We start from the raw sequence: 25409 nt of genomic DNA, 5'->3' as shown, positions 1-25409 counted from the left end.
AAACAACACTGTTGCTGCAGAAAAAGCAGGAAGGAAGGAACACAGGGTGGAAGCTGCCGACGTTGTTAATGCGTAAAAGCATGATATTAAGATCAGTTTCACTTTATCACAGCACAGACCTGTTTCTATTCAGGTAGATCTCCTCAATTTATCACACACGCGGGGTGAGAGCGTATTGTTTCACCCCCGTATGTTCCTGCTGAGACTGTCTGAATCACTATAGTTTATGTATGAATTAATGAAAGACTTGATCTGTTTGTGATATGTAGAATGCCTGACACAGCCTTCATCAGCTGACTGTAGATCAGTCCATCAGATGCAAATCTGTACCTTTGCTAAAGGATGTCATCGGTAAATGAATGGATTACATTTATCCAGTCATCATTTTTCTTTCCTAAACACAGCTGTCAGATTCACACCAACCAAGATCTTCTGACAATGTGCAGGTCACTTTCAAAGAGAACTGAATAGTCAGGAGGCGGGGCTTTAGTACTCACTCAGATCCTAGCCAGATCAAAACCTGGTTCCGACCAGGTTAGTCGTTCAGCCTAAGTTACCATGACGATTTAGCCCCATAAGAAGTTCACCAGCGTTGTAGTGCAGGACACACCGAATAAATCCAGACAGCTAGCGTAGTAAGAGGTAATCCAGCTTTGTAGTACAGGCTCTCAAAAAAATCAGGAGTGTTGAATTTCAGTCCACAAGGGCTGGCTTCCTCAGACTTTTAATCATCTCCCTGCTCCAAAACACCTGCTTTAAATTAATGTGTTGTCATCAAGCTCTGCAGAAGCCTGATAACGAGCCATTCATTTGATTCAGGTGTGTTTGAGCTGGGAGACTTTCAAAAGTCTGAGGAAGCCGGTGTCACAGACTGAGTTCACATCATACTGAGTTCCTCTTAAAATCTCAGTACGTGACTGCTACGTACTGAGATTTACCCGTACTGGGTTATACTGGTTTTAAAAAATAAGGTTACATTAGGTTAGCTGTTAAATGGATTATTTATTTTCGTATGGAGTTTTATTATAATCATGTTCCTGAGCTCCTTCTTGTCGGTGTCCCTTCACCATGAAGAAGATGAACTTGTCAACTTATCATTACTTTGTAGCGTTGGAACCTCTCCTGCCTCGTATATTGAGCAGTTGTACATTTTTGTACAAGAAAAGGAGCCATTCAGCACTCGTCAAATAACGCTAGCTTTGAAATTAATTTTTTTTTATCTCAGCACGGCGGAAGTAGCGTATGCTCATAACCGATCTCAGACCGATGTGAACTCAGACCGTGACACCGGCCCTAGATGATAGGGCTAAAGCTGAATAACAGTTTTTTTTTTTTTAATATGTCATTTATGCCAGCTTATAACCATAAACACATAAATTATCTCTTCATATGTTTGCATCTGTATTTTTTAATCAATCAACATTCTCATGTCATGTGTTCAAGTCAGGCTATAACTCTTTCTTTGTAATTCAAATCCTACATCAAATCTACATGTTCAAATCTAGATGTTTTAGTGCTTAGTTACGTTCCTTGGACGTTATTTGAAAGAACTTCATTGAGTAATCACTGCATCAGTTTTGTCAAACATGTCGACCTCTACACGCGTGTGGTTAAAATGCTTTTTATTCCATTAGCAGCTTCTTTGATTCTCACTAGTAAATGTTACATATAATAGTTTTACTGTTGAGCGGCTTTTGTCATTTGGGTTAAAATAGTATATTAAGTATACTTTTTTTTAAAATGTAGAAGTATAATTTGACTAGCTGGCAACATATATGCATTCAGATTGTACCTAAAAATGAATATGAAAACAAAAACCCTTTAAACAACTTAGGTTTCAGCATCATGTCGAATGAAAATTCTCTACAGTCCATTGGTTAATTATTTTTTAACATTTAATACATCATCCAAAGCTCTTGGCCTATTTTTTTGTTGGAGAAATAGCAGTTAATACATAATCCATATTCTAAATATATTAAGCTTAAAAATCCAACCAACACATAAAGGTGTTAATGCCAGGATTACAATTTGATCAAATTTGACACTAGAAATAAATTTAATTTCACTAACCAAGGAAAATCTGAGCTTTAACACCGACATCTTAAATTTCTAAATGTTATTTAGAATTGATGATTTGCTGTGGGAAAAGCCAAAAGAAAAATTTTAAATTTCTTAAAAATTACAAAAAAGCCCAAATGTATATTTATGCTGTATGTTTGAGACATTTCTAGAAATGTTGTCCCTGAACAGAATACCAGTGTTATCCACGTGTGACATATCCTAAAGAAAACAGGAAAAATGGACTAAACATGTTAGAACATGTGAGATAAATGTGTAAACGTGTTGGTGCCAAACACGACGCATTTATGGAACTGTATGAAACTTCTTAGTTGTCTTTATTTAATCCATAACTCAAAAGCAAAACCAGCATCACTAAACCAATGCCACCAACTGACATGACATTTATTCTACACAAATAAATCAGACAAAGACACAGAAATCATACAAAATCTGCACACACAGTTATTCAGCTGTCATTGGTTTCTCCAAGCTGAACTTTAGAACAGAACCAAACCATTAAAAACATAGTAAGTCTGAAAATATCCTGTTGAGGAAATGCAGCTCTGCAGTGTCTTTTTTTACTCTTCACTGATTTTTACTGATTTAAAAGTCCAGCAGGTGGCGTATGTGGCGCTCAAACCAGGTGACACTTCCTGCCCTTTCTCATGACTGATGTTTAAACAGCGTCCGCCACAGCACAGTGCATATACAAAGGTTAAAAGAGGCGCCATCATGGTTTTGAATGTTCTCCAAATCACAGAATATGACGGCACAGGTCGTGTTATTCTTTGTACTCCAGAAACTGCTGCAGTCTTTTCCTGTGCTCTGCAGAGATCTGAACCGCCCTGGAGATTAAAAAACAGTCAGTTAGTGCGTTCTTCTCAAACCCATTCAACTAGACACAGCCTCACTTTAAATGATCTCCAAAAGTAGTCGTGATCCTGTAGATGGCCGTCTTTAACGTGGCTCGGAGTGCAAAGCGTAGAGTTTTATAGGTGGACTCTTCCATGCTGCTGGTGGAACGACTGGGTTTACTGGAAGCGTGAGGCAGCTTAAAGTGACGATCTACAGCCTGGTGGGAGATTAAAAAAAAAAAAAAAAACATTATAGTGAGATTAAATAGTCCTGGATGGATTACAAGTTGCTACAAAAATATTGTATACTTCAATTTTACATTTTCATTTTTAAGCATAACATTTTTTTCTCTAGTGTGTGGAACATTAGCACCTCCTAGTGGTCAGTAAAGTGAATTACATGTTCTTCAATCAGCTTGTAATGTGTTTTTTCAACAACAAATCCAAGTGTATTATTTATCACATGTATCTAAAGCAGTGGTTCCCAACCTTTTTTGGGTCGTGACCCCATTTTTACACCCCAGAGATTTTTTTTTTTTTTTAATCTAAAATTAGTTTTTTATCACTGCGTTACAAATACAAAGTAGTAAGGATTAGTGCAGAAAGTGACAATATGCGCCAGCTCATATTTTTATACTGCATTTTATTTTAACCATATTTAGACTTTAGAATGTAAAAGTACAGAATACAGTTGTGTGAGATTGTGTGGTGTTTTTTTTAATTTGAAAAAAGAAAATTAAATATCTAAGCTCTTTCTAAGAGCTTTCTGTCTCTTCCTGCATTGTATTTCTATTTCTGATAGGTTTTTTTTGTTTTTACTAAAAATAAATACAACTAAAAAATAAATAAATCAGTAATTCATTTCATTTTATTATTACTCAACATTTCATAAGACATAATTTTATTTGCAGGCGACACCACATGAGGTCACGACCCCAAGGTTGAGAAACCCTGATCTACAGTGTACAAAATGACAGTTTTGATGAAGAGTTTTGGAGGCGAGTTAGCATTTGTTGGTCACTGCTCTTAAAAAGTTTGAGGAAACATGAGAATAAGAAAGATTTACCTCCTGCAGGAGCAACATGGAGCTGAGAATGCTGGGTAATGTAGTCTGTACGACTCCAAAATGGTCTTCAGAGAATGATGCTTGAACGAGGTAGGACAGGCCTGAGTGTGGGTGGGACAGACAACGTGTGGTGAAACATGTGGTACAGGTCAGTCAGCCTGAGGTGAATAAAACAAGCTTACCTTCCAGAGCCCAGATGTGAGCCTGGCTGTCAGCAAACAGAGCCTGACTGGAAGCTTCTGGAAGCTGCAGGAGTTCATCATGCAAATATTAACACACTGATACAGTTATAAAGAGCTGGTGGGAATCATTTAAAGTCAACTAAACGACAACATGATGATGTGATCAAAGAGTCTTTGCATCGTTTCATAAAGAATCCATTCAAACAATCTACAGTCATTTCTCACACACTTTAAAGCATTCATGTGTTGGCTTTTAAGGTGATTAGTGAGGCTCAGGGTTACTGACCTGATGAATGGAAACATGCTACATTAGTAATGCTTGGAGTGAGTCCAAGCACCAGCAGTTTCATTAGGAAAAGGTCTAAAAACACACAGAACAAAGGAGGAAGCGACTCACCTTGTTAAACAAATATGTTACCAGCACTCGCTTGGACAAGAAATTCTTAACCTGAGTGACGCACAAAAAAAAGAACGTTTTAGTCTTAAAAAAGTAGGAACCCAATTTTTCGAGAAATGTACTTTGATCTCCTGTACGGTGCACATTTTAGGACATCCTCAGGTCTCAGAGTGAGGGATCAGGTAAACCTGATAAACAAAAGGAACCACGTCTCAGCAAAACCTCCGTCAAATCAAACGACCTCAGGCTTCAAAATAAAATTCATCAGAGTCGACGGCCTCAGGGCGTAAAACACGACATGTTGTATTTTGAAGAAACCGGAAATACACATGACATCAAAATGTGCTGCTTCAGATATGAGAGTAAGTTGAAAGCTGTTATTTTATTTATTCATTTGTAAAGGTTTAGATATATCAATGTTTCATTTAACTATGTACAGTATTTAGTAGGAGTGTGTATTGCCTGGCATCTGGTGATACGATTTATATCCCGATACATAGGTCACGATACGATACAATATATCTCGATATTAAAGTATGAAGCGATTATTGTGTTTTGTTTTATATATGATTTAAGAAAGAACTAATCTGTAAATGTGTACACCTTCATGAGAACATTATGTATAAAATATATTCTATTGGCATATTTTACACTCAAAACATTGGCTTTAACATGCCATGTGCCAACAACTTACAATATCTGCCTGTGGCTTTTAAACAAACTTTGACTTTAGTGCAATTTAACTGAGGTATATGTCTACAACAACAAATAAATGCAGAAAGTTAGTACTTTCTTATTAGATTTTATTGAAAAAACACAAGCGGGTCAACATGCCCAGGTTTCAGAGCATTTCTTTGTGCAGGTACAATTTCTCCTGCAGTGGAAAAGACTTTACTAGTTAAACAAAGGTTAAAAAAAAAAAAAGATATGGATGCATTTAAATTGATCCGAGAATCATGCGACGCGATATCACGATATATCTCCGAATCGATTATTTTCAACACCCCGAGTATTTATTAATGAAACAATACATTGATATATCTGAAGTTTTAAAGAATAAAAGGAAAAGGCTTTCCAACCTGCTTCGTCATGTGTACTTTCAGTTCCTTCAAAATAAAACGCCATGTCGTGTTTTACAGCTGGAGGCCGTTGAGTCTGATGACTTATTTTGAAGCCTGAGGCCGTTTGATTTGATGTGTGTGTGTTGAAATGTGCACCGTATTCCTGACATGTTTCAACTGTCAACATGTCAGATCAAAGTACATTTTTGAGTAATTTTCATGGAAACAGTCGTCTAATCAAATGAAACCTTAACATATTATTTTAAAAAAAAAGACACAATGAACTTGCTGGAATGTTTTAATCTATGATCTTTGCTAAATAATCAGACTAATGACAGATTTCAGTCAGTAACTACATGTTTGATGAGGCAGATTACGTCTAATGTTGGTGCTGCAGATAAAAAGCTAAACAGTGAAAAACCCAAACAAACACCCTAAGAAGGTTCAGTACCTGATCTTTTCTGTTCTGGAGGAACTGAGCCAGGAAGCTTGGTTTGGCTGGTTCCACCTTGGCACTGGGAATGGAAGCTGGAGATGGGGGCGGACTGCCGCTGACCTGCGAGTCTGGAAGGACAAAAATCATTGACCACCTCCTTCCAATTTGGAACAACACACAGAGTCATCAGACCTGAAGAATTTCTAAGCATCTTCTTTCCCTAAAGTGGCTTTCATTTCCTCACCTGTGGACGTGGACCACAGCTTGGGCCCCCTCCTCATGATGTGCGGGCTCTGCACGGTGCCGTACCACGGCGAGCCCGGGTCCACCACTGTGGCCAAACGTCGCAGGGCGGGAGAAGCGAAGGGGCTGACCAGGTCGGGGGTGAACGGAGCCGTTAGAGGTTCTCCCACCAAGGAGCGTCTGAACACAGATGCAGGAGTTCTGAGCTGCAGACTGGGCCGTGGACTCGCCCACTCATCTGGTCCTGTTAGACACACAGTCGTATGTTCCACACTCTTCATCCGTGCAGATCAACATTATTAGTGAATATACCTGATGTTTCTGATGAGGACTTCCTCTCACTCCCACTCGACAGGGATTTGGTTCTACCATTGGTGGCTATTGTGTCATGATAGGCCTGAAGCCTCTGGGTCAGATCAGCCAGGAGAGACAAACACTCCTTACTGATGGCGTTCCAGTTATGAGCATGACCTCCTGAACAACGAGGACACAGGAAAACAATGAGGTCATCCTATGCTTTAACCACGGTTGGGGTCAATTGTAATTGTGTAAATGATCATTATAATTGGAAAAACTCTGTTGCTGTTGTAATCCTAATTTCATTGTAATTGAGTTCAGATAATAGACTTTGTAATTGGCATGACAATTCTATACATAATATCAATTATAATTTAATTACACGCAAATCTGGGGAACCATGTTACAGTTTTATGGCTTATAAATACGTGCACCCTTCGTTCTTTGGTTATTTTGTTCCAAAACCAAATTAAAAAATAGAAAAAATAGTTTTTTTTGTTTCATTAATTTAAAACCAGAAACAGAAAAACAGAAAAAACAAATACTAAAAAACAGGCCGATGTAGATTTTTTAGGGCAGATGCAGATACCGATTTTTTTCCCATCAGCCTTAGCCGATGACCGATAAGGACTGCCGATTTTTTTGAGCCAATATTTGGAGTCGATACTACTTTTGCTCCCTCAATTTACATCATGAAAATTACACAATGATGATAAATGGTACGAGTCAATTTTTAAAAAAGGAACATTTATTGAAATTAACAAAGGTTATGTAGAACAAGAACAACTAAAAAATATGTCTCATCATAAATAATGCGAATTGTCAAACGCAGCAGCGTGCATCGATACACATAAAAAACGCCAAAATCGTCCGATAATATCAGCCGGCCAATGTATCAGTCCATCACTTGTAGTTAATAATTAATAAAATATGTTTTAAATCAAGTTTTCCCACTACCCGTCAGTTCTCTTAAGGATCATTTTACCATTTAAAAATGTTTTAAATTGAGCCTTTTTTCTGTCTGTACACCCCTCAGACGCCCACACCAAAAACATTAAAAACAATATTTTCATGGATAAGGAATCCTAACACAAACACAGTAATTAAGAAATGAGAAACAAATTAGATGCTAGATAACATATTTTAGTGTATTTTACAGCTGATTTAATGCATAAAAGAGATGCTAACAGAAAGCTAACACAAGAGGAAGGGTACGTTTTATGGGGTTATTTATTCAAGGCTTAGTAATTGTGATGACTTGTAATTGTACCTTACTTTCAGGGGAAAAATAACAATTGTCATTTTAATTGTAATTGAAAAAAATAATTGACCCCAACCCTGGCTTTAACCAATCAAACTTGTGATCCAGTGAAGAGCGTCACAGACCTGGCTGACTCAGACTGAACACTTCACAGCGTCGTGCCAGCGAATGTTGAGACAACAGAGCTAGATCTTGCAAAGCCAGAAACTGAGGATATTTTTTAAAAAAAACACATGATAAGGGTGAGGACATTTAACCTGACCGTGAGCACTCGTGGCTTTCACCCACCTTTAATATCATGGGCTGCTTCTCTGCGAGCACTGTGGGAAGACACTGGGGAGTGTCGTCAGTGAAGGACGACTGCACAGGAAAACTGTGCACCTGCAGAACAACAACAAAAAAAAAAATATGCAAGCGTCACTAAAAAAACATGACAAAAAGCATTAACCTGACAGTAGGATGTGTTGTCTAGGTAACCACCACCCAGGTCTGTGGACATCCAAAACCTAAGCCCTACTGCCCCCTAGTGTCTGTAAATTATTTAAGCCCAGATGAGATACTTGCCTCACTTGTAAATAATAACTACTGCACCAAATATTCTAAATCTAAACCAAAACAACACAGATCTATAAAGTTCCACTGATGTAGAAACGTGCACTACTGCCATCCTGGAGTGTTTTCACATACCTCAGTGACAAAAATCCTGAAGAGGAGAAGAGTGATGTACCACAAGAAGAGGAAGAAGGTGGCACTGATCCAGAGGTGGTAGAGTAAGGTGAAGTCCAACAGTCCACTTATACTGTCCAGCCTGTGGGCCGAGCTAGAGAGAGAGAGAGAGATCCCACACACACACACACGCAATGTCACCTTGCCATGATCCCATCATCAGTCAGACTCAGAGACCAAGACAAACATGAACCACGCTGACCTGTTTAGTTGAAGATTTAAGGTTTGACAAATCCAAGCTCTTGGGACGTGGCCTGCAAACATTATAATAAAGAAGGTTGGATTGTTTCTGACCTATATCTGAATCTTTTAAAATTAGATTCCTCCTACAGTGAAAGAGTAACTAAACCCCAAACCTACTTTGTTCTGCTGAATACATACTGTATGTATTTGGGTATTATGTAGTGCTATTTATTAATCCTAGTCCCACTCTTCACATTTTAGTAAAAGTATTTTAATTTTGCGTATTTAGCTGTAAAATGTAAGAATTTTTGGCCTCGAGGAGGGTTTCCTCCAATCATAGCCCTCAGTGAGCATTGATTGACAGCCATAATGATGAGGTCCATGCTCCGTGTGTGAAACAGACATTGGAGCGGTGCTGTTTTTGACTCTGTGCTTCTATAAAGTGCAGATTCTGTGCTAATCAGAGGGTTCATCAAGCTATGTGTGTATTTACAGACACATAGTGTGCGTATCCCCGTCTGTCTCCGCATGCGCACGAACGTGAATGTACTTATCACTGCGGTGTGTGTCTATGTGTGTGGGTGTGTGTGTGAGGCCGCGGTGTTCTAAGGCTTGTTGCGGGAGTAGAGCTGGGACTGTTTGTGAGTAATATAGCGTCTGTGGGGCTGTGTGTGTGTGCATTTATGCTTGGGAGCTGTGTATTATATATAGAAGTTGAGCAGGCAGCGGTCTGTCACCGCAAGCGTCGACCAGCTCTCTGAGTGGGCGTGTCCTAACTGCATCAGGAGTAACGCCCATTATCAAGGCATTGTTTGAATTCCCCCCTCTAGTGGCAGGTCAGCAGAAAGCAGAGGTTTAGTTACTCAAAGTTTAAAAAGTCATGTCGAGTCTCAGAAATTAGCAAAAACAGGAACTTACCTAAAAAGAAATATAAGACCACAAAGTTCCTCACAGAGTAAAGTGCCTGAGTGACGCTGCATCTGGCAACAAGAGGCAAGGCACCTTTGAAACGATGGTATTTGTATTGCTGTAAAACAGAACAATTAAAGAAATAATCAACAAAAACATAAATATGAATACAATCGAAGTGCATTTGTTTTGATTAATTCAGCTTCTGCACACATTTGTATTAAAAATGTGTTGTTGGTAAAATGTTAATAAACTGTCAAAGTGTATCATCTACCTGCACTGTGTGAAATGAGATGTAGTTGAAGTTGTGCATGACTCCCAGCAGACTGTGAGAAAATCCAACAAAGGCTCCGAGCAGCAACAGGATGAGCTGGTACTCGTTCAGACACATGAGAGGAAGACTGCCAGGGTTTAAAACAGAGGGCAGGTAAACGCTCAGGTAGGGCTGGACGATCGGGACAAAAATTCAGATCTCAATAATATTTCTCAAAATGGCAATATACGATATAATATGTTAAGGCTTCATTTATTCAGACAGAAAATGTACTTTGATCTCCTGACTGTTTCAACTGTTGACTACCAGTCTTCTTCAGAGGAGTCTGCTGATTGCTTTGATGCGTCCTTGACTTCCGCATAATAATTCCAGCAAGTTCTTTTTGCATAATATGTTAAGGTTTCATTTATTCAGAATATTTTATTTCATCTTTTCAGGAAATGTACTTTGATCACCTGACATGTTTCGACTGTCAACTGCCAGCCTTCTACAGACGCGTCTGCATTCAGACAACTGTTTTCCTGAAAAAAGTTGTCCGAATAAATAAAACCTCAACATATTATAAGAAAAAGAATACAAAAAGAACTTGCTGGAACGATATATGATATGAATCTTAATATTTCTTAATCCAATAAAGTCTTACTAGAACGACACAGGTACATTTATTAATAAACAGCTGCACAATATGTGCCACTTTTGCCTTTCTCTACTAAGGGACAGCACGTGTGAGTGAGTTCTGTAGTGTGGCTTAGGGGAAGGATGCACTCAGCAATCCATCTAACCGTGCTTTTCATGCTGTTCTGAGACGCGACAAAAGCAGAGACTCCTAAAACAAGTACTTTAATATAAAATAAAATTACATAAATATAGGCGATATTGCAACTTTCTACATCGCCAAAACTCAATATATCTTGAATCTTGATTAATTGCCCAGGCCAACACACAGCACAGGCTCTGAATGCAAAGGTCATGGTGGGTATTTTGTGTGTCATCTGCTCACCCGTCGCTCTGTGGGCACGGGTAGCCGAGTGACTCGTATCTAAAGCCCATGGTGACGCCACAGCACCAAGCTACAATCACTCCCATGATGCAGTGCAAGAGTGAGTTGACAAGCTGTCGAGGATGGAGAAGCTGAGCCAATAGTGCAATTTTTGAGCAGGCAATCGTCGGAATGACTGAAAAGAGAGACAAAATTAGATCTTTAAGCACACTTCTTCACCGGATAACAGTTGTCCCACTCACCAGTGTAATACTCTAGATTCAGGAAACCAACCATGACGATCACTCCACACAGCAGGATTAAGGAAAAAATGGCACTGGCGCTTGTCATCAGGGAAATGCATTCTGGAGGTTGGAATATGTGCACAATGAGATTCATACAGAATATATAAACAAATCATTTTTGAAGGAACTGAAGTGACTGACCTGATATTGTCTGGATGGGATGGAGAAAACTAAACTTGCTGAAGAAGGTAAACACAGCGGTAGTGGGTGGCAACAACAGGACAGACCAAGCTATGCTGGCTACAGCCCTCCAACAAACCACCTGAGAATGGAACAAAGCATTTCCATCAGCACAAACTTCACAGGCAGCTTTTTGGGAACTTCTTTTTTTTTTATAAATATATATGAAATGCATTTTCGTTGCATTCTTTGTGTTGTGAGTTCAAGTCCGGGTAGATCAGTACTTTCAAACATAATGATTCCCACAGTCCAAGATTAGATATGTTGGAGGTCATACATTGGCCAAAACAACACTAGTGACATATCCTGGACCTGAATACAGGCTTCCAGCGTAACTTTCCTCCTGGTTAAACTGGGATAAGAAAAGGGTGGTTGGGGTGGAAACCTCCAGCAAGACTGGTGCAGAAATGTGAGAAAATACCATCACAAAATTTAAACTGATACACATTTTACAGCTTTTCTTAAACAAAAACAAATGAATACAATTCACCTCAATTTCCAAACCTTAAATTCCCACTCGCACATAATCTATATTATTACTTTTAAACTTAAAGCAACTCTCAAAAGACGACAGAGTATGTTAGCATCCGCGCTAGCATAAACAGACTTCATTTAGCACGACGCTACATGAAAAAAGTCTATAATTACACAGCGTTCACAGAGGAACCTTTCCTCACCTTTTGGATAAACCAACAGCTTTGCTCCGCGGAAATCATGATGAATACATAGATAAAATCCCACTTTAGGGATAACTAACTTGACTGAGCTCATAGACTGTCAGACTCATAATAATTTGCCATTCCGCGCCACATGCATTTACAGGACCCCGGCAAAAGGCTGTCCACATCACTGCCTATCTCAAACTGTCATGGGTTGACACGAAATCTAGTAAATAATAAATAAATCTATATAAACTACGAGTTATAAACTCTAATAGAATTTAAATGAATGGAATATATATATATATATATATATATTTTTTTTTTTAATTTACTTACATCTTTAAACATAATCTCAGACATTAAGTTGGGAAATCTGACGATGCGGACAGCTATGTGATCAAAAGCGTTGCCAGATAAGACAGATTCCCGTTCAACTGGGTGATTTATCCTTTCTCTTTTATCTTCACGACACGTCATCAACCCGGAAGTTGCCTTTTTGGAGATAAACTGCACGTTTACAAATAGCACACAAACGAGCAAATCCCGAATTTTGAGAGGAAATGGTGAACTATTGCCGTGTTTTTTGGGCTGTACTAATCGGTCAGACCGTGAAAAACATGGAGTTTTATAGACTGCCAAAAGTTATAACAGATCAGGGAAGAACAGTGTCTGTATTTTACAGTCAGTAGTTCTACATCAGGAGAGCAGTGACATGAGACTAGCTCACCGTTGTTGCACCAGTTGCTATTGGTGTATATAGAAACACCGCCGCCCTCATCTCCCGTCTTGCATTGAAATCCAGCTTCAGGTAGTCTAGTTTGTTCTCCAGGGAGTAGACATTAGAACGCAGGATAGAAGGAAGCATCGTTCTCTGAGGATTAGCTTTTAGCTTGGTTGCTAGCCCCGCTCCTGCTCCCGATCACACCGCTTACATCTCCTCCGCTGGCGGACACCGCTGGCACGAGGCTCCGCTGATTCCTAGGCCGCTGGATGTAGCCGGCGTAGCAATCTGAGGCTTGAGGTCCAGGGTAGTCGCATCTAACGACTGTTTGATTTGCCTAAATCTAAGATTTCCTGGCGGTCGTATTCTATTTTAGGAGTAACTACGCTGCAGATTCACTGTGAAATTATTAGAACTGACTGAGTTATCTACTGATATACAGTATATTTGTTGCCAACGCGAGCCTCTGCAGCCGGAGCCGACCTCCAAACTTCTATAAGATTTAAGGTTTTCCGCTGTGTATAGGCTTGGTGAAATCCAGATAGTTGACGATATCAGGAATCAGAATACATAATAGACGGAAGACTCTCCGGGTCGTCATTGATCCAAGACGAGGAAGCAGACTCGTATGGATCTGCACCACCATTAAACCGTATTTTTTTCAAAATATCATGCCCGTTCCTGCGGACCCAGTCCTTCTCTGTATGCCTTTGCATCTATAATGCATTTTGAGGAGCTTTTTCTGTAATTTATCCATTGCAGAGTACACCTCTGTGAGCCTCCAACATGTAGTGTCAAAATCCGCTTACCTCCAACATGGCCGTGCATCCGGGTTACTGCCCAGAAAATGACGTCGGTGAAAACCCTCTATGATAAATACATCTATATAAACTATGAGTTATAAACTCTATTGGGTTTTTCCTGAATGGAAAATATATATATATATGTATTTTTTATTTACTTATATCTTTAAACATATTCTCAGACGTTAAGTAGGAAAATCTGACGTTGCAGACAGCTATGTGATCAGTGGCGTTGCCAGATTAGACAGATTACCGTTTCAACTGGGTGATTTATCCTCTCTCTTTGACAGTTGGCTTTATTCAATGAATGATTGAACCCTGAAATAGGACAAAGCGGGTCTGAAAATACATAGATGAATGAATTTGGTAAAACTATAGACGATAACTTTCAAATACATAGCCTACTGTCAGTTTTGGAGCAAATGGCAACACTAATAAAAAGCAAAAAAAAAAAGCTAAAAATGTAATCATCTTAACTTTAACTTTAATTTCAAGATAGATATTAACAATGAGTCTACTATTTGTTATTCTCTGCTTTAGTCCGGCAGAGAAACAATTGCCGTCAGACAGTCAAGTCAATTTTGAATTCCTTTCGCCCCATCGTGAATGAAGGATGTCTTTTCAGCAAAGCCATTTCCATAAGCTGGAAAACTGTGTTTATCCAAAGCAGACATTGTGTCATTGTCTCTCTGAATGGACTTAGTCTCGAATGCATTTAGCGGAAGTCTTTGAGATGAACTGATGGACATCTCAGTTTGAATTGCTTTGTGGATGATCGGCTTCAGTGAGTTCTTCTGAGGAATGGCAGGTAGGGCGAGCTGTTCCCTCTGAGTTTTCTTGTCTTCCCACAGCTTCAACAGACGCCGTTGGTTATTCGTCATGTCCTTGAGGTTCTGCTGTAGCGTCTGCACTTGATCTTCTAAAAGGGTTTTCGAGGTGACAGTGTTGGCCAACTCTGATGTCAAGTCGTCGATGGTCAGACTTAGTTTCCCAGCCTTCTCCACCAATGAACAACACTCACGTTCCTTGTCGTTGAAGTCATTGATGATGTCTTTGGTGGTCTTGCCATTAAATTTGGGGCTGCTCTCCAGTCCGATTTCAGTGCGAAGAGCTTTGACTTGTTTTCTCAGCTCCTTATTGTCCATCGTCAAGGTCTTCATTTTCTGCTTCAGAGCTTCGGTTGAGCGCATCCTCGACTCGTACAGCCTTAGTTTCTCTCTGAGGACGCCTTCTCTGTGCATGGCGTCGTCTCTTTCCTTTCTGCATTTCTCCAGCAGTTTCAAAGTCTCAAATTTGGAGACTTTGTCTCCTTTGGAACTTGAAGTGGCCATCCTAAAAGGGTTTCTGATTCAAAAACCAAAGAAAAACTTAAAAGGAACTTCTTTCCCGAACATCATTGAACTTTAAAACACAATCCTTAAAAATGTCACCTTGTACTCTGAAACAAATCCACAAGCACGAGCAGTTTCCAGCAAACTGAGGCAGGTGACATTCCCCGAACAGGGTTATCTGTTTGACAGGAGGCTCCGGGTGTAACTCTAAGCTGGAGCTAGAATGACCATTAATTAGGACGCCACCGTCCTTTTGACACAGTTTCAAGTGACACAATTTCTTTCCCCTCTTTTGGTAATTATTCTAAATCATTTGACCTTATTCAGTTGTGACAATAACAAGAGAATGTTAATGTGGATTCATGGTGTGTGTCGGTGTGTTGACCCCCACCCCAACCCCACCCCCCCATGTAGCCTGCTGGCGTGCCATCCCCAATGTCTATGTTTCCACTGCAGGTGATCTGTGCAACCGAGCGAAGGACACAGTAGATTCTCATGCTTGCTCGACCACAAGACAGCCATAAGATTGATGTGTTGGAAATGCAGCAGGCACGTCCACATGTTCACTTTTAAATTTATGGACTCTACTTTGAAACGCTGACGTGATAACGAATGGTTACAAACCCTAAATATTTAAAGTGTCTCGGCTGTTCAAAAGGACTAACAGTTTTAGTTCTCATGGCATGTTTCTTACACGTGTGGTAGCAGAGGTGTTTTTAGGTTAAACAAGATGAGAGTTATTGTGAAATAACCATGGAACTAAACATAACAACCCTGGATCAACTCGTCACTGCGAAATGTTCATGGACATAATATTTTCATTTAAATGTTCACCTGCACTACTCATCAATGCACTACTGCACTATTATCTTATTATTATTATTGTATTTTTTATTTTATTTCGTTATTTTTATTATTACTATTACTATTATCTTGTTATTTTTATTTAGTTTGCACATATTAGTCTAACTACTCTTATATTTATGTTTATACTTCTTTTTTTTATTTATTTTTATTTATTCTAGTTGATTGTAATTATTTAATGTTACACTATCTGAGAGAGCACAGGTCACCAAAACAAATTCCTCGTGTGTATTCATACACTCTTGGTCAATAAAGTTGTTTCTGATTCTGTGTTCTTGTTGTGATTTTGTTTATTTTTCTGTCATTGTCTACATTTATGTTGTTGATTTGTACATTTTTCAGGTCACTTTCTGTATTTTGGTAGTTATTTCTTCTGTATTTTCCTGTCATTTTTTTACATATTGTTGACAGTTTGTGTCTTTGGAGCAATTCTGTAATGTGTGGTTTTCTGTGTTTTCATAGTGATTTTGTTTGAGTGGTTGCTGTGTGGAATTTTTTGAGTACTACTTTGTGCATTTTGCAGTCAATTTGTGTGTTTCGGGAGTTATTTTGTTTATTATTTCAAATTCTTGAAATACAATTTTTGGGGATTTGTTTTGTGGGCCACACAAAAATAGATCGGGGGCCATATATGGCCCCTGAGCCGCCAGTTGCCTATGTCCGTTTTATACCATGGAAGATTAGATCAAAAATAAAAATTGGTTCTGGATCAATACAGTGATTCCGGATCAATTTGAAAAAATCATCATTGGCGATTGATGAAATGATGAGTTATGTCGGGTCGGTTCCTCAATTACTCCAAGCTTCATTCAGTTCAGATTTGGATTGTGCATTTCATTGCAATTTTTTGAAAATGGCAGTTCCCATACATTTGGACCAACTGTATTGTTATTAATTTAGACAGAAAAGTCTTCCAAGCCATTCAAGTGTAAATGATCATGGTACCATGATCAGGATCACTGATCCAGATGACTCCAAATATCAGGCAAATATGATATTTTGCACTTGGTGGAAGTTTGTGCTCTTGTTGTAATTATTATACGTAAATCACGACAGTAAGAAAAAAAGACGCCACATTTTACAACATGTCAGATTTCTTTATTCCCAAAGAATGGCTCTAAGAAAACAACTGAATCACCAAGTTGAATTTGTTCATAGTTCAGCCATGTTAACTGGCAACTGATCATCACAACATTTATATTTTATTTACTACTTTAAAGCCCAAGTAAAACCATTCCTTTGAGAAAAAAAACATTAGTTTAAATGTAGGTGGTATGTAATACATTCCAAGTTTTGTATTGAATATATTTAATCAATAATAAGAACACTATATAATAGCATATGGCAGGAGTACCCAACCACCAGGCTGCAAAAAAAAAAAAAAACTTTTTAAAATCAGTTTTAATTTAAAAATCCCCAATTACACTTGCATCGCTTCTGAACTTTGTGCACACACACACACATCATCCAAGCACAGTCCAAACCCACCACACACACACACACACTAGCACAGCCAGAGGAACAATCAGTAACTGCACGTCCATTCTCTTCCTGGGATGCAGAAAACCTGGCCGGTATGGAAGGTTGGAGAGCTCTGACGTTTCTGGTTATCCACCTTATCCCTGGAGGAGCTACTGTAGATATTCAGGGCAATAGTAAAAGTAGCCGTTAATGAGTGAATTAATTGTATTAATTGAATTGTAACAGGTAACAGAAGTTATCTGTTCATAACAAGGTACAGCCTATAAAAAGGGATTTTATTCATATAAAGGATAGAATCAGAAGTTAGTACCATGTGCTCATTATTTTTCTTTTAATACTCATTAAACAAGATGTTGCACCTATTATCAGAAAGTAGCATCCCCAAGAATAAGTTGGTAACATGTCACTTTACACATGATTCTGAATTTTCAACACATTAAGTCAGTTTCTAGTATAAAGATATAAAAAAAAAGTATCGAATAGAAGAAAAAACAATCCATTATCGTCCCTCCCGTTGATCAACAAAGCAGGTATCCAATGCTTTTAAACTGTGAAGTTTAAACAGAGGAAATGACTCCTGATCTAAATGTAGTCCCATTTCTCTTTCATTTGAATGAAAGCTAAGAAACCAATCCATACTGTAGTTGGAACAGGGTTTTAATGTGTTAATCCAATAAGTCCGAGTGTGGGTGAAATCCAGACGTCCAATGACTTCATTAGCCCTGCAACCTGATTCTCTCTAATAAGGCAACATGAGAAGCTGTAATTTAAAAAAAACAAGAAAAAAAACCAACATAGCGCATGCTTTGAGAAGCCTAAATCATGTACAGGAAGTCCGGTGTCAGATGTCCCACTTTAGTAGGTCAAACTAACTCACAAATATAAGAGAAAATAGGCCGAGAATGTAGATCATTGGGTCAGGTGTGGAAGCCCTCTGTACTGACAGGAAGCTTAATGGATAACATGCTGAAATAATGCAGACACCTCACGAGAACATTTCTGTATTTGTGCAGCTGATTACAGGCTTTGAAGGCGTCTGTGTCGCTGCTGTTTATCTTCCCACAATGCAACGCTTTCATGACGACATTTTTGTTGAGTTCCCTGCTCTTGGGACAGGAATGACGACTGGTGGCACGTTCTCTGGTTTGCTAAAGAAGTAGGTCTAGAAGAGTAAAAAACAACAACAGATACAAATAAACACAAGTAAACATGGCTGATGGAGGTCAGTAATAAGGGCCAGGGTCAATTACATTTTTAAGTTACAACTACATTTTCAATTACAACTAATTTACGATTACGTTGACCAGCATTTTTTCCAATTACAATGAAATTGAAAAATATTTTTTTTATCCTCTGAAAGTCAATTACAATTACCTTCTCAATTACCAAAGTTCAATTACACTTACTGAGCTTGACATAAATAACCTAATTAAAGTTAACCTTCCTCTAGTGTTAGCTTTCTGTTAGCATCTCTTATGATAACGGGTCTTAAATCAGCTGCAAAATACACTAAAAACAAATATCTATCATCTAATTTATTTCATATTTATTAGTTACTATGTTAGGCTTCATAATCAATGAAAATATAGGTTTTAATATTTCTGGTGTGGGCGTCTGAGCCTTTTTTGTGTCTCTCAATTTCAATATTTCTTTTAATGTTAAAATGTGGGGAAGCTTGATATGAAACGTATTTAATCTTTTTAACTACATACAGTATGTGTAGAACTGTACATAGAACTGTAACATGGTTCTCCAGTTTTGAGTTAAATTATAACAGACAGTTTTTATACAATTTTCATGGCAATTACAGTTACAAAGTAAATGATCATAACTCAATTACAATTTCATTACAATTATGACAGCAACATAATTTTAAAAGTACAATTAATATAAATACGCCATAAATGTGATTCATTATCAGTTACAAAATTACAATTACAATTGACCCGAGCAGAGAAATGACTATACGGTGATAAAAACTAAAGCCAGACTTTGTGAAAGTAAGTGTGCAGCTAATGTTGGGCCTTAGAAATGAGAATATTACATCCATGTCAGCCTTCATGGCTTTAGGTTGTAGACTAATTACATGAATGTGGCGGGACATATGACACTCCTGCACACCCTTTGAGAAGTGCACCAACTGCCCCTTCTCACACCGGTGAGTTAATACCATCACTGTTTCCTGAGAGTGATAATGGTTCACTTGACACTACCAGAGGTGCTCGTTTCCCAGACGTGAGACACGCAAAAAACGTGGCACACACAATAACTCAGTGGATTAGAGAAGGTGTGGTGTGGCTTAAGCAGGGAAATCAAACACTCTGTCTCCTATGGGATCATTTAGTGCTGTGTGATAGGGAGAACATTTTATATATCATGATATAGGTAGATTCATATCCTGATAACGATATATATATAGTATTTCTTCCTTAAAATTACATGAAATGAATAAAAAATTGCTATTCATTATACAGGGTATATACAAATGGTTTCTATAAATAATAGAGGTCGACCGATATATCGGGCCAAAAATTGTGAGGAATGAAGCTGTCATAAGAATCTAGGCCTTGGTCAATCATAGTTGATGCTTGGATTTGACATTTTGCAGCTTTACCTTACAGCCGATTGCCAGCAGCGCGTTGAGCAGCTCGATACCCAGCAGGATGGCGATCATCACCTTAGGGTGGTCTTCTCTGAGCGCAGGCAAAAAGGTTAGCGCCAGAACTGAGCCAGAGAGGCACAGGGCCACAACGATGGAGCACCACCTCAGCCACTCAAAAGGGACGATCCACAGCACCTTGGAACCATGTCACACACAATCATACACTAATTAATGAGCATTTTGCAACTCTTACCAAGTAACTTGTAGCCAAGCATTGATGTATTCACCATCAAAAAGACAATGCCAAGTCTCTACTTCTATTTGACCAAACACAAACATAACACAGTGTTATATACAGTAGGTTTGTTCTGTAGCAGAGATGGGCAACTTTTATTACAGCGGGGGACACAAAAACGTGATTGTCTGATCTGAGGGCCACGTTATCAACATTCATGTCAGCATTAAAGCAGAACTAAGTAACTTGTTCAGCCTAATAAATCCTTCTTGTAGTCCCTGTGAGGGTAATACAAGTCTTGATGGGGTGATTGGGGGTCTTTCATCCCCCCCTGCTGTCTTTGGCCAGAAAACAGCACTTGCAACTTACCCTGCCTCCGACCCGGTGGCAAGACTTACTGCTTTACGGCAGCCCAATACAAGCTAATGCTAGATTATGACCAGCCCCGTGGCAGCACACGGTTGTCTACAAATTCACTTTTCTCAAACTTATAGCAAAAAAAGGCCAGAGAAGACCACTGTCCGAGGAACGGAGCAACTTCATGCAATGACAGCTCAGCAGCAACACACAGCAATCACACACACTGTCGTCACAGCAACAGGCATGCACACACACTCACAACCCAGCGCTCCATCAGGCAGCACACACAAATATCCATCCATCCATCACACACATTTCCACACTCCCTTCTGTATTACTCCCTCATCATTCATTTATTTTACTTGTTTCTCTTCCTCATACTGTTCACATGATCACATGGGACTATATGTGTGAAAGCACCATTAGTGTCACTGTTGTATTAGGATTTTTCAGTGATCGATTGCTACCGTCTTGGTAGCGCAAAGGTGCGTATGTAGCTGTGGGGTGGGGCAGGCGGCGGGGGGTGCAGAGTTTTTACAACAGTGACATAACCAAAAGGGACCTTTAGGGGGAGCGCTTAGAGCAAGTTACTGAGTTCTGCTTTAATACAGGAAAAAACAAAGGATTTTGTCAGTGCCTAATAGCTTATTGTTGTTTTGTAATTGTTTTATTGTTATTTTGTGTAGTTTTTTTAAGAGTAATTTTTGTATTTTTACTCGTGTATTGTGTAATTTTTTCATTTTCTGTCATTTTGTTGACATTTTGAGTATTTTTACTCCTCTTTAGTGTACTTTGCAGCAGCTAACAAAAGAGGTCAATAAAGACTTACAGAAACTTAAATGGTGGTTTGACAGGAATGGACTGTCGATTCATTTAGATAAAACTAAAGTTAGGCTGTTTGGAAATTGTAAAACAGACGGAGTTTTTAAGTTGGAAATTGATCATGTACAGATTGAAAGAGCCTGAGACAACAATTCTGGGTGTCTAAATAGATAACAAGCTGTGCTGTAAACCACAGATAAAACGTTTGTGTGCGAAGAGCTCAAAAAGCGTGAACAAAACCAGATACATACTGAAGCAAGACATGTTACATATGTTATACTGTGCATTCACTCTACCATATCTGTCTTATTGTGTTGAAATCTGGGGAAACATGCAAAAGCAACATACAAAAGTTATGTATTTTGCAAAAAATAATAAAAAGGATCATAAAACATGCAGGATATCTGGACTATACTAACCCCCTTTTTCTAAAGTCTAAGGAAAATAAGTTTATGGATTTGATTTAAGTTTAAAACATCTCAAAAGCTCAAAACAGATCATTGACAAAACATGTATTACAAATTTTAACAGGTAGACAAGGGGAGTATTATTTGCGGGGAGAATTGAACTTTAGAAATACAACATTCCGGACTACTTTGAAAAGCATGTGGATCTCAGTTTTTGGAGCATCCCTTTGGAACATTCTTAATGTTAAACTTAAAAGTTGAGAAGTTTTCTGTAATTCTGTTGACATTTTCTGTACTTCTACTGTTGTTTTGTGTATCATTCTGCCTTATTATGTGTTTTTGAATTAAATATTTGGTTTGGGGGCCACACAAAATCAACCTGAGGGCTGCATGCAAACCACAAGCCACAAGTTGCCAATCCCTGTCCTACAGCACTAAACAGCTGGTTGTTTCTCAGATATATAACAACAGGCCTTACCACAGCAGGTATGTAAACGGAGAGCGAATATCCATACACGCAGACAATCTCCATGAAGGAATACGTCACTAAGCTCATGACCTTGTTGTTTCTCCACAGCAGCAAACCCCAGAGTCCCAGAGGAATAAACCATGCATAGCTGAAAATGGCTGTAGCTGCGATGCTCACTGGAAAACACACAAATAACAACACATACTGTAAGACCTGTAGTGCAATACTAAATAACTAATATCCAGAAATAACTAAAGTCAACTAAATGGTACCTTTTCGAAACTCGGGGGTGTACTTGTAGTTTGGTTTGCCCAAGTTGACCAAAAAGTTGGAAATGTTTCCACTGATGGCAATGGCGAACACAAGGGTGGTGCAAATCCAGAACGGTCCTGAAAACCCAAACAGATGCTACATGATTAGCCTCACCAATTAGCATTCATTTGTATTAAAATGACTAGAAAGTTAAATAACTACCGACCATACAGATCAGGCTTCCTACGCAGGTAAACATTTATGAAGTTTTTTCCAGGCCATGGCAGCACCGATCCAATGATTCTTTCCCTCACCTGGAGAAACCAACAAACATGTTAGCCATCTAAACAAAGATAGCTCCACATTTAGTCACATGTTGTAAAAAGATAACTTACATTGTGGGTCTCAATGTCAAAGAACTGTTGGTAGTACTCGAATGTCCAGAAAGGAACATTTTTCTTTTCTCCAGAGAGGAGCTTTGGGGAAAACGACAAAGAACAACAATAAGACCAGGACATATTTAGGAGAAAAATCACTTAAACATGATCAGAGGTGTCAGATTATGTCATTATTGTCCAGACCTCTGCCTTGTCATCACCCAAATGATCATCTTCATCCTCGTCTGGAGGGAAACCAGCAGCTTTTCTTTGCTTCTGAGGCTTTAAGTCTTCATCATCGATGCTTATAGTGACTGCATCTCTGTTAGCGTCCAACAGATCTCCTGCTTCGTCAAATTCTAAAGAAACAGTTAACAAGCAAAAATATACTTATTTGGAGCTCAGAAAAAAATAGGTTAACATATCTGTCCTTTATTAACTATAATAGTAATTAATATAGTTTAGTAATTAAGGTAAACACTGATCATATGTGAGAAAGCTGTTATTTGTACATGCATACTATACTAATTTATTTAATAAGTAGGCCTGAGAATGGCTTTTTCCACTAGTGTATTAAATGCAATTATTTATTTTCATGATGTCATAACTGTCATTGAAAAGCCTCTCATTGAAACAAAAAAACGCAGTGAAAGCACTGAAAAAAGCAGTAATAATAATGGCTTAGATTTATATAGCGCTTTTTTCAACCAGACTCAAAGCACGTACAGAAACCATTATTCATTCACACCAGTCACTCACATCAGTCATACCAGCGGTGGTAAGCTACAATGTAGCCAAACCTGCCCTGGCTGCCATTTCACACCACCAACACTCATGCACAGTTCATATCCAGTCAAAAAGTGCCTTGCTCATGGATACAACGACATTGACCAAGTATGACCACGCATGATATAATATCAACCGCTGTTGGTATCCCGCTTCCTTCTGGCTAACTATTGAGTGTCCTTGAATTTATTTTTAATGATACAAAAACCAGCAATTCCACGTCAATGACTATCACCTTAAATGGACCATTCCTGGTTAGAATATGTGCGGATGACAAGAAAGCGACGTAGAAGCTCTGGTGAGTGTTTGAAACTTCTGAAACAGCTGACTGACTCTGCTGCTGCTGTGATAAACACACACCGTGGAGCAGCATTTGTCGACTCACAATCACAATAACTGCTTATATAGCCACGTGTTTTACTGTCATGTGTAGTTTTTTGGCTGAAAACAATAAACAAGAGTGTGTGGATAGCAAAAGAAAATCGCTGTGGGTCTACAAGAGAGAGGCATGAGGTCAGCGTCTATAGACACGCCCACAATAATGAACAGTAATAATTATATTGACTAATAATAATATTAATAATACAATATTAACAAAGAAAAGACAAATATCTTAATTTGTAATGACCAATATTCTTGAAATGTGACTCAATTATGTCGCCTTATTTCCTCAATTAGAAATGAACTATAATAAATAAATAAATAAACACAAAAGAAATGATGGTGCCCATACATTTGGACCTAATGTATCTCTGTTAATGGGAACAGAAATTTCTTACAAGTCTTTAAAGTGTGATTGATTATGTTATAATGATCAGAATCATTGATCCAGATAACTGTGAATAACTGACAGAGAGGATATTTGGTACTGGCCAAAACATGAAAAATACATTAATATGCAGCTTATATTTCTTCTAGATTACAGTAGGGTTCAGACTAGATGAGACACATATAAACAACATATTACAATAATAAAGGGGTACTAATGATATGACCAAAAAAGTTTATTGGGATACTCAAGAATAAATAAATAATACAAAATATTTTCTGTAATGTGTCCTCCATTTGTTTTTGTCTTTTTCTGCAGGTCACGAGGTTTGGTATGTGACGTCATCGCTTTTATTTTCCTCACAATATCTATAATCTATTTATTATTAATGTTAGGTGCTGGCAAATTGTACAAAGTGAAACATTGAAACAAAAATAATGAGGCGCTTTAGTAGACTCAGCAGTGGACGCTCACCTTTAAACTGGAATGGATCGTTAGTGGACGCCATTAACTCGCATTTATTCACAAGCTATCGCGCTTGTGTTTCCACAGTTTGTCAACAGGCTCATGTAGCTGCTCCAAGACATGGATGACACAAACCTGCGGGGAAGGACGCAGACGTGTTATGGTACACGTTGACACCGGAAGACAAAACCGGAAAATAATCCAGCTGAGAAAACTTCACACCAGACAGTATTTCTACACTACCGTCATCATTATTGTTCAAACAGCTAACACAGCATGAGCAGAAGTCAATGTTGGTTTAGATTAAGTTCAAATGACAACTTTTCTCAATAGTAGCTTACCAAAATTGACTCAAAAATCAGTGAAAGCTGATTTCTGCTGCTTTCAGCGCGACAGGAAAAACCAGAAATATAAACAAGCTGTTTTCCGGTCACGACTTGGCTTCAGAATAAATGTTTATTTAAAATAATAAATACATACATGTTGTTTTGATGTTTGAAAATGCTTTTCCTTAACGGCTAATTGTGTGAGTATTTGCCTCTTGGGTTTTATTGTACCGCTCCAATATGCTGAAAGCGGGATATTTTA

At 38.5% G+C, this 25409-nt stretch overlaps 3 protein-coding genes across 3 annotated transcripts; all 3 read right to left on the bottom strand.

Annotated features, from left to right (window-relative positions):
* Positions 1 to 2370: 2370 nt before the first annotated feature.
* ndc1 (NDC1 transmembrane nucleoporin) lies at positions 2371 to 12231 on the bottom strand. Its single transcript, XM_028472588.1, has 18 exons — positions 12092 to 12231; positions 11376 to 11496; positions 11193 to 11294; positions 10951 to 11125; positions 9951 to 10077; positions 9686 to 9794; positions 8787 to 8838; positions 8546 to 8678; positions 8147 to 8239; positions 7984 to 8065; positions 6613 to 6774; positions 6302 to 6544; positions 6073 to 6185; positions 4561 to 4611; positions 4164 to 4227; positions 3982 to 4082; positions 2973 to 3133; positions 2371 to 2906 (listed from the first exon to the last, which is right to left on the bottom strand). Exons 1-18 carry the CDS (start codon positions 12128 to 12130, stop codon positions 2843 to 2845), a joined length of 1992 nt encoding a protein of 663 aa, XP_028328389.1. The 5' UTR covers positions 12131 to 12231; the 3' UTR covers positions 2371 to 2842.
* A 1944-nt stretch (positions 12232 to 14175) lies between these two features.
* LOC114479642 (uncharacterized) lies at positions 14176 to 14931 on the bottom strand. The gene has a single exon (XM_028473417.1). The coding sequence runs from the start codon at positions 14929 to 14931 to the stop codon at positions 14176 to 14178; it is 756 nt and encodes a 251-aa protein (XP_028329218.1).
* Positions 14932 to 17584: 2653 nt separating this feature from the next.
* yipf1 (Yip1 domain family, member 1) lies at positions 17585 to 25259 on the bottom strand. Its single transcript, XM_028473754.1, has 9 exons — positions 25163 to 25259; positions 24831 to 24956; positions 23006 to 23160; positions 22820 to 22900; positions 22651 to 22738; positions 22445 to 22561; positions 22182 to 22348; positions 19892 to 20074; positions 17585 to 18439 (listed from the first exon to the last, which is right to left on the bottom strand). The coding sequence occupies exons 2-9, from the start codon at positions 24862 to 24864 to the stop codon at positions 18353 to 18355; spliced, it is 912 nt and encodes a 303-aa protein (XP_028329555.1). The 5' UTR covers positions 24865 to 24956; positions 25163 to 25259; the 3' UTR covers positions 17585 to 18352.
* Between the last annotated feature and the right edge of the window lie 150 nt (positions 25260 to 25409).

Source organism: Gouania willdenowi, chromosome 17 (assembly GCF_900634775.1).
Source record: "Gouania willdenowi chromosome 17, fGouWil2.1, whole genome shotgun sequence".
NCBI lineage: Eukaryota > Metazoa > Chordata > Actinopteri > Blenniiformes > Gobiesocidae > Gouania > Gouania willdenowi.
The sequence above is the reverse complement of the archived record's forward strand: the minus strand, read 5'-3'. Positions and strand labels throughout refer to the sequence as shown.

Bases quoted from the DNA above. Each gene is read 5' to 3' on its own strand.
- ndc1 (XM_028472588.1), bottom strand. From the start codon at position 12,130: ATGATTTCCGCGGAGCAAAGCTGTTGGTTTATCCAAAAG. The intron at 3,134-3,981 runs GTAAATCTTTCT...ATCTCCCACCAG, and splicing joins CCATGTTGCTCCTGCAGGAG to GCTGTAGATCGTCACTTTAA. The intron at 2,907-2,972 runs GTGAGGCTGTGT...TTTAATCTCCAG, and splicing joins ACTTTTGGAGATCATTTAAA to GGCGGTTCAGATCTCTGCAG.
- yipf1 (XM_028473754.1), bottom strand. From the start codon at position 24,864: ATGGCGTCCACTAACGATCCATTCCAGTTTAAAG. The intron at 23,161-24,830 runs GTGAGCGTCCAC...CTGTTTCTTTAG, and splicing joins CGATCCATTCCAGTTTAAAG to AATTTGACGAAGCAGGAGAT. The intron at 22,562-22,650 runs GTCGGTAGTTAT...TTGGGTTTTCAG, and splicing joins TAGGAAGCCTGATCTGTATG to GACCGTTCTGGATTTGCACC.
- LOC114479642 (XM_028473417.1), bottom strand. From the start codon at position 14,931: ATGGCCACTTCAAGTTCCAAAGGAGACAAAGTCTCCAAATTTGAGACT.